General features: G+C 40.9%; 1 protein-coding gene across 1 annotated transcript; it reads left to right on the plus strand.

The window, feature by feature from the left end:
- The first annotated feature begins 505 nt into the window (after window positions 1-505).
- LOC147619161 (secreted RxLR effector protein 78-like) lies at window positions 506-964 on the plus strand. Its single transcript, XM_086774426.1, has one exon. It carries the CDS (start codon window positions 506-508, stop codon window positions 962-964), a length of 459 nt encoding a protein of 152 aa, XP_086630552.1.
- The last annotated feature ends 8,428 nt before the right edge of the window (window positions 965-9,392 follow it).

Below are 9,392 nucleotides of genomic sequence, written 5' to 3' on the forward strand. Positions count from 1 at the left end.
AAACGCTCCTCACAGAAACTACCACCTCAGATGAGGAACAAACGGTGGCCACTAAGGTTATTGAACAGAGCAGACGCAAAACTGTACCTGAGCAACAAGCCCATTGGCTGGGCAAAGCAATCACAAGAGAGGAAATTGCCACAGCCATTGACATGCTCAAGGTCAAGAAATCGCCCGGCAAAGATGGCCTCCCAGCGGAATTCTTCCAAACCTTCAAAGAATTTCTGATAGAGCCCCTTCTCAAAATCTGGAATGAAGCCCTCCTCTTCGAAGCCCTCCCCCAGACTGTCAATGCAGGAATCATTAAACTTATACACAAAAAAGAGGACAGGGACATTATAACCAACTGGAGACCATCACTCTCCTCAATAGCGCTTACAAGATCTTTGCCAAAGTTCTTGCTTTAAGGCTGAAAGATCATATGAATGATTGGATAAGACAGGAACAGAAGGGATTTATTAAAGGAAGGTACATTCTGGACACTATAATCACGTTTTGGGAAACTATGGAATATGCAAAAGAATCAGAGCAGGATTACATTTTCTTTAAAATAGACTTTGACAAAGCCTATGATAGACTTAGATGGGACTATATGCTGGATGCCCTGAAACACATGGGTTGTGGCCCTAGATTCTGTAGCATGGTTAAAACCTTATTGGGCAATGCTTTTGCACAGGTTTGTGTCAATGGAGATTTGACACAAGCCTTCAAATTGTCAAGGTCCATCAGGCAAGGCTGCCCTCTGGCCCCCCTTCTGTATGCAATAGCGGCGGATGGACTCAATTGGCTTATCCATGACAGAATAAGAAAAGGTGATCTGAAAGGTTTTTTACTTGGTAATGGAGAACAGGTGTGCATGGAAATGTTTGCAGATGACTCCAATGCTCTTGTGGAAAATGAAGAGAACAGCATAGACACCTTTTGGAAAGTTTGCAAACCTACTGCAAGGCCTCTGGCTCAGTGATCAACCACAACAAAACAGGGATCAGAACCAGCATTCAGCCCCCGCCTAACTGGCTCCTACAAGAAGGATGCAAGGTTATCCAGGATGGTGAAATTATTAGGATTCTTGGAATACCTATGGGATTCAGAGTGTCACTAAGGAAAAGATGGCAATGGGTCATGCAAAAACTTGAAGTCAAGCTAAAAAAATGGCAAAATAGACAACTGAATATGGCAGCCACGAAAATGGTGCTTAACCACTGCATCATTCCAACTGCAATCTACTTCTTGAGCTGTTGGAGACCTCCTGAAGAAGATGTGAAGATGTTCTTGTCCCTTTGTAGGAACTTTCTCTGGGGGGGAGACCCGTGGGTAAAGAAAGTGGCCAAAGTGAAATGGGAAACCTGCTGCCTCCCCACTGAGCTTGGAGGATTGGGAATTCTAGACATAGTAGAATTAGCTGACAGACTGGCAGCCAAATGGATTCTGAGAGGATTAATGCACCAGGACAAGAGTTGGGCGTGGCTTCTCAACAGGAAAAATCACATGTTTGCTCTTAGAGGCCAACATAGATGGAAAAACCTCCCCCATCTAACCATTATTGGAAGCAAACACGGGATAAACCCTAAAGGATCGGAACTGGTGGTTTCGATATGGAAGGCCTGGGGGAAGGTGAAAGGGCAGTTGGAGTTAGCCACGGCCCTCAAAGATTTGCTGGGATTGCATCCTCTCGACTCCATATGGTGGCCTGCCCTTGATCTGCCACCAACGGATACTCAAGATTTGGAAGAGGCTCTGAAGCTGCACAACATGGGCATTAAGATATGGGCAGACCTGTGGGACAGAGAAAAGAAAACATGGCTAGCAAGAGCGGATCTCATAGCTAAACACAACCTCTCAGACTCACAGCTGGACACTGTTGGGAGAAGATTGATGCTATGGCAGAGGGAAGACTGGTGGCTAATGACAATAGAGGACCCCCCCAAGTTGAAAGCCTTCCAGTGGAAATCCCAAAGGTACATCTGGCCTATCCCTCCCATAGTCTCCTCCCCTCCTGTCCATCGGTTTCTTAACCAAAGATGGAGTATCCTCAAAGACAGAAGACAATGGTATTTTCTCTTTAAGTCCTTATGGGGGAAACATGTGGAACCTAAGAAAGCCTGCCTAGCTTGGCTTATCATGTACAGAGCCATCTGGACACAGAAAAAGGCTCTTGCTATTGGGAAGGGCAATGGTACTTGCAGCAGATGCAACAAAGAAGAAGATGATGTCCACATATTTCTTTTGTGCCCTGCCATAGAGCTAATGGTTAAGAAACTTAATGAATATGTGGCTAGTTGGGGGCAAACATCACTGTCATGGAAACATCTGCTCATTGGTGATTCAATAGGATGCTCTACGGAGCTGTGGACTGTAATTAGAACAAAGATTCTCTGGTTCTTTTGGCTTGAAAGACTAGCGGCCTTATACAACATTTGGTAGTACTCGGAATACTAACACCCTCAAAAGTCAGCTCACCTCCGCTGGAGAGAGGTTCTACCTGAGGAAGCTCACTGCCATTGAGACCAAAATTTCAAGAGCTAAAGTCCAGATTGAAAGGTCGGCCATGAACATTCAGGCGAAGATAAAGCTACTACAGCTACAAGAAAAGAGAGAGCAACTCGTCAAGATTGATCTCTCCTATGTTCTAAAGCTCCAGTACCTATAGGAAACTTAGGTATGATATAGAAGCCATCTTGTAACTCAGTACTTTGGTAATCTGTAATCCCCCATGAATCCCGGTATGTAACTCAGTACTTTGGTAAATTGTAACTCCCCCATGATTCCATGTATCAGGAGCTTGGCCAAAGCTAAATCTCCGACTCTTGTAACCTGTATTGTCTTTTTTCAGTAATGAAAATGCCTTTTATTGAAAAAAAAAAAAAAACGTCACCGCTTATGACCTCAATTGGCCGTAAAGCAGTCTAGACTCCAAACGGCCACTGCACTCCACCCGGGCGGGGGACTGCCCCTCGTGCAGCCATTGGCACGTCGTTTTATCCTAAGGAGCTTAAATACATACAGCCCTTAAACAACAAAACTATTCAAATTTACTAGTTTTTAGTTAAAATACCGGCAAAATATGCAAATTTAGCCTAGAAAATCGGTTAGTTTATTTGCCATGTCCTTATTCTCACCAGTTTTAAAAAATGCTTTTATCGAGCCCTGCATGGCTGCCCTAGGCCAGGCTTTGTAAGATAAAAGGTGTTTCTGCCTTACTCTTTTTATACATGGCTGCCTCCCACAGTCATGAGCTAGTGGAGGATTTGTGGACACAAAAGCACATGAAATACTTATATCATAATTGTAAACTATGAAGAGAAGGTTGTGTTGCATTAGGACATTTTGGAGATCATTCGTAGGGCCTTGTAAGAAAATCATCGATTCTTATTTTCTCTCTCTATAAAAAATCTTGAAATGTTAAAATAAAGAGAATATAAAAGTCATAAAAGTCTAGTCTCTGAGCCAAAGAGGTAAATTTTCTCCTAGGCAGCTGTCTTAAAGTTCGTTGGAACCTTCTTTGAAATGATACATTCGAAACTGCAAGATTAAAGTTAGTTCAAGAGGATATTATTGCATAGAAGATAGTTTGGAGGGAATTAGAACCTTCATCTCCAATTTCAAAAGACAAATACAAGCCTTCTCTCACCACAGCCAATCATATTCTTTCACTCTGCCTCATATAGTATACTTACTCATTCCTAGAACACTCCAATGGAGAACAACCATGTACACACTCATTCTATTGAAGAGTCTAATTATGAAAGCATTAAGAGAAAGTACCATCTGCACATTAATCTAGATAGTGCATATGCGTCCATTCAAAAACGCAGAAGTGGACAACTGTTGCTGTCATTAGATGTCAAAGATTATATGAGGTTGTCGGGGAAGCAACACATAGACCTTTGGTGTGATGGCTCCATCTATCCTATTGACCCCCATACTACTTCATGTCCTCCCTTTTCAAATCCCACAACTCTCTTACGTTGGTGATGGCGCCAAAGGCTTACTAGGATATTGTAAGTCAATTTCTTACATGCAAGAAAGAGAGAGGCATTATTCACAACACTTAGCAAATGAGCTTCTTGGCTTGTCTGGTGAATGCAAGACACAGAAAGTTAGATTGGAAAAACAAGAATGTCAAATCAGCAGACTAAGAAGGGACCTCCACAAATATAGAGAAAAAGACACCATCATTGGACCGCGCATACAGAAAAGAAAGCTCAAAAATGTCGAGAACTTGAGGCTCGGTTCTCGAGGGGCCTGAAGAAGAGAATCCAAGCCATAAGGTAAGATTACACTCAATGCATTTCCATTCACATGTCTTTTATGTTAGCAGTTAATATTATTTTATTTGCTAGGCTTCTTTGTGATTTACATGTTCTCTGTGTTAGTAATGAGTAGTGCTGTATTTGTAGGGTTGTCATACATCCTGACAAAGAGAATATCAATCCCAATCTTAATCCAGCAAGGCAACTAAAAGCATTCGTGACATCAAGAATGGCAAAAGAAATGATAAAATAGAAGAAGTTCAAGGTGGTTCAACGAGATATAGTGGATGAATTTGTAACCAACAATATAGTGGATGAATTTGTAACCAACAGCTGCGGATATTCAATCCCCATGGATTCAAGTGGAGTCAGTCGTAAGGGTTATAGTGCCATCCAGAAGTTAGTGTCATCACTCCTTGAGGCCAAAGGCATTAAAGCAAAGCTACTTCCCCCGACACCTACAAAAGTTTGGAGACATAGGGAAGAATTAAACACAGAACAGCTTCACTATGTTGGTCACTCATGCCACATTGTTGGAGAGTTTAAGGGAGAAGGTGGCAGCATATTCTACAATGAACACAACAATATATTCATGGACTTGGAGCTCTTACAAAAGAGAATGGTGGAGTTCTATGATACTACATTTGAGGAGATAGGAGGTGTACTTCAGTTTGTCATCAAGCTTGATGAGTGCGAGATTATCAAGGAGAAAAAGATGGAAAGGGTCACAATAACACTTATAAATAGGGCTCTTTGTAATTGCAGTAGGGATGATCCAAAGTATTTTAGTGTGCAGTCTGAGACGAACATTTGGTGGCTAGGTTCATTTGAGGTTAAGAAACAGGACCATGAATCCTTGTTTTGGATATTTCATCAGACACATATCCCCAATCTCATCAAAGAACAGATGAATGCAACCAGGATGCTTCATGTAGAGAAAAGGGGTAACTTTTAAGTCCAATGGCATCGGTAACTTTTAAGTCCAATGGCATCTTGCGGGTGACTTGAAGACTCTCAAATGCTTATTTAATTGCAGCAAAAGGGGCTAATGCAAAGTCTCCATGCCTTTATTGCATGGACTCCGCAAGGGTGATGGACTCTAAGTGGGGAGACGACCACCGAACAGACAAATTTTGGATGGGAACTTTAAACCAGTGTTTGAGATTCCTCTTTCCAATGTGCATATATGCACGCTTCATGCTTTGTGTTGTATCATAGAGAAACTAGTATATCTCCACATTGGCTTTGCTTGGAAGATCAAGAATGTAGCAGAGAGGAAAGAAGCCATCTGTGCATTGGAGAAGGTGCTATCAAAAATTGGACTACATAGAGGTAATGTCAAGATTCTGAAGGACACTAAAAAGGCATCAAATGAAAAGGAAGTTCCAGTAGTGAAGCCCTCTATTGGAGGTGTTAAGAGAAGAAGATTTCTTTCCAAGCCAATGAATAATTAACAACACAAACCTACAAAGTTAGGAAAGTAATATACAACAACTTATACAAGCAGAATCGAATACCAACAGTGGAAAAAGCTTCACAATGGAGTGAAAGACCATGAAGGTGCTTCAAGGAATGTCAAAGCAGATGTTTGGTGTTCAATTGATACTATGTTCCAAATGTGTGAGAAAGTCAACTACTCCCAGCAAGACAAAAAGAGTTTTCAAGGCAACTTACAAGCATTTAAAAAAGCATTCAGAGCTGCTTGGACTAACACCAACATTACACACTACATGGTATGTTTCTAGCTTACTGTTGTTTCCTAGCCCTCGATACTAACTTACATTGTATGTTTTCTTATGCAGCATATTCTCTACAACCACATGTCTTACTTTATGAACAAGTACGGAGATCCTAGCAAAGTAAGGCAAACAGCCCTACAGGAAGTGTTCCAATGGTTCTATAGAAGGATACTACAACAACTACACAAAACAGAAAATTTGAGGTCATCTAAACTGATGCAGACACTCAGGCATATGGAAAGGAAGAGATTGAAGCGTTCCGAAGCATGTAAAAACTCAGATGCCATACAAGCACAAAACAAATGGAGAGAACAAAAGATTTTTGTTAATCATTGTTGGACAGATAGATGTAGCACATAAGTCTTTTTTAATGTATCTTTCCATTCTAATGACTTGCAATTCCTATGGTTCTGGCTTTCGTTTATACCTTAGCAAACGGTGTTTGACATACTCTTCTAGTTCCTCTAGGTTCTCTATGCCTAGAGAATTTGCTACTATAGCATATGTATGAAAGTAACCCCTTCGATTGCTGGCATAACCAGGGTAGCATCCAAAATTTCTAAGGCAGTAGACTTCTCTATTAAAATAATCTTCTCATAACTTTTAGGAATAATTATTCCACCTAGGAACAATGTCTTGAATAAAAAATTTGCAACTCTGGCTCATAGCATTTTGGTAGATTATCATCTTTTCCTTAGACAATTTTGGTAGGTAGTGAGAGAGAGCTGTGTCTCGGCCACAATACTCCTTTTTATTCCGGAATTCATCATTGAATTCAAATGTACTCTACAAAACAAAATAATTAAGGAAACATAAATCTACATATCACATTCACACATTCACACACACACACACACACATTCACACACACACACCACACACATACACAAAGAGAGAGAGAGAGAGAGAGAGAGAGAGAGAGAGAGAGAGAGAGAGAGAGAGAGAGAGAGAGAACCTGAGTCTCATTTGTCAACGAACAGTTGGTCTTGCCAAAGGTTAATAGAACTTTTACTATCTTCTCCTACTCTGTTCATCCATTCCTTTGTGGAGTCATTCAACTTATCATAGCCATATTTGGCTTGAAGCTCCATGAAGGTTTTATCGTCTGGCACAAAGCCATCATCTTTGAACTTTTGTGCTTTGCCAAACATATGCTGAGACAATCTTTACTATTGTAATTTTCCTCCAATGCTAAGTCATCACTCTCATCTTCTGAGACACAAAACAACTGCCCTCTTCCTGAAAATTGGCAACAATAGCACATAGAGCATAATCTTCCCTATAAGATTGAAAATATTCTGAAGGTCAGATAAGAGTACATAACGTTTGTTATCCACAACGAATTCTGGCAGCACTGGCAATATTAGACCACACTGACCTCCACTTTAAAGAGATCTACATCCAGAGGTCTCTGTATTGTGCACATCTTAAGAGCAACAATATCCATAGACTTTGCCTCCTCTTCCTCCTGTACTAACTGTATCTCTTCCTCAACTTGTGCCTCTTCAGAAGGCAACTTATCTTCTTGGGGAATCTCATCTTGAGTAGTACCTACATAGAGCAGTTCTTCACCCCTTTTAGGAAGCTCTTTATAGAGGCAATGCAAGTAGCAGAGGAATCCAAATGGCTCATACAACAGCCTGCAGCAACTTAAGTGCAAGGTACACCAAATAGGCTTGTAGGAAGATGGGAGTTCCTGGTACTTCTTGTATAGAAAACTGTTTGCCTTCTTGCTTTGTGCACAATCCAGCAAGTGCACATAAGCCTGATTACTTTTAGCAGGCAGCCTTCCTTTGGATACTAATTTTTTGAAACCGTCCCTATGTTTCGACAAGTACTCTGCATGCTGGTCCAAAATTGACTCTACTCGCAAAGGTTTGTTAAACATCTCAGCAATAATGTGAAAGTCATCAGTAGCTCCTGCATTACAAACAAACTCGAAAAGTTTCTCATCAATTAAGGCAAGATCATTGCTCTCAAAAATTTCCTCCTTCTTGTCCTTCATGTCAGTGCTAAGAACTTGCTCCTTCTTCTTCTTCGGCATCTCTGTGTTAGCAGTTGGCCCTTTCTCCTCCTTAGCCTCCGTTGAGAAATCGAAATCCCTCTTAGCAGAGAGTCTTTGGCGTGCAGGTCGTTTAGAAAGGGACACCAGACTAAGAACACCTACTTTCTCCTATTCATCTGCCTCCATATCCTGGTCTTCTGAATGGAGTTCCTCATCACTATGATCCTTTACAAAGTAAAGAATGGAACTTGATTCTCTCGGCTCCACAGTTGGAAATCCTTGATCCTCTGTCTATCCTCTCACATGCTGTGGCTCCTCTATCCATGCCATAACCTCCGCATGGTCGTTAGTAGTAGTGAAGTCAATAGATCTTTTCTTTGTGGTCATCAATAGCTTTGTGGTCATCAATAGCTTTGTAGACTTCATCCACGCGTCGCTCCTCCCCGCAACACTAAATTCAGGATCCAGTGCTGTATGAAGCAAGCTAGCATATTTCATTCTTCGATTGCACACTGAAATATTTTGGATGTTTTGAATTGATGCTGGGATCTAATGCCCCATTCGTTTTAGCGTCAAGCTAACATGTTCAAGCTTTTGGCCCTTAATGACTTCACTCTCATTAAGCTTCAAAACAAATTGAAGCTTACCTCTGCACTCTTCGACAAAAATGTTGTAGAACTTTACCATTGCTACTTGTAGCTTGCATACATTCAATACAAAGTTATTGTCTACATGCAATTTGAAGGGCACTTCCTTAGACTTAAGCATATGTGTATGTTCCAAATGCATTGGCTCAATTAGCTAGGGAAATGGAGGACATAGCAGCAGTAGGCATGGATGCCATAGCTTGCTATGCTTCAGTAGAGGGCTGAACTGTGCAGTCCTATGATCGTGGTATTGCCTTTGCTGTGTGATACAAATTTGAGGCTTCTTGATGTGTGCTAACTAGAGCTAATTCTACACCTTGTGCCTCTCTCTATACAAATTGCTCACTGTGTTGTTTGAATGACGAACACCTAGCTACTCAACACTGAGATGAGACTGCTTCTTCTTTCTTTGCTTCACACAGACTTTGCCTTGTTGGCCTCTCAAACAAGATCTCTTTCTCTCACACTAATGAGACCCTAAATGTGGAGAAAGGAGAAAAACAACCTTAGAAACCCTAACTAGAAAAGAAGTTATCCCTAATGACTTAAGTTGATGGAGAGCCTCACCTTGGCTCTGATACCATGTTGAAATTATGGATTGAGCTCTCCTAAACAACTTCTTAATAACAAGAAATTTACATAATAATAAACTAATCCTACAACTAATGATGACAACACTAATCTAAGTTGGATAAAAATGTACTTAACTCATTGATGAGTGTGTGCTAATTAAGTTTATAGACTCAAG

This window comes from Cibotium barometz, chromosome 34, assembly GCF_041138505.1.
Source record: "Cibotium barometz isolate CiBa-2024 chromosome 34, ASM4113850v1, whole genome shotgun sequence".
NCBI classification, from domain to species: Eukaryota; Viridiplantae; Streptophyta; class Polypodiopsida; order Cyatheales; family Cibotiaceae; genus Cibotium; species Cibotium barometz.

What these genes read in the sequence shown, in the direction of transcription:
- LOC147619161 (XM_086774426.1), top strand. Translation starts at nt 506, where the DNA reads ATGGAATATGCAAAAGAATCAGAGCAGGATTACATTTTCTTTAAAATA.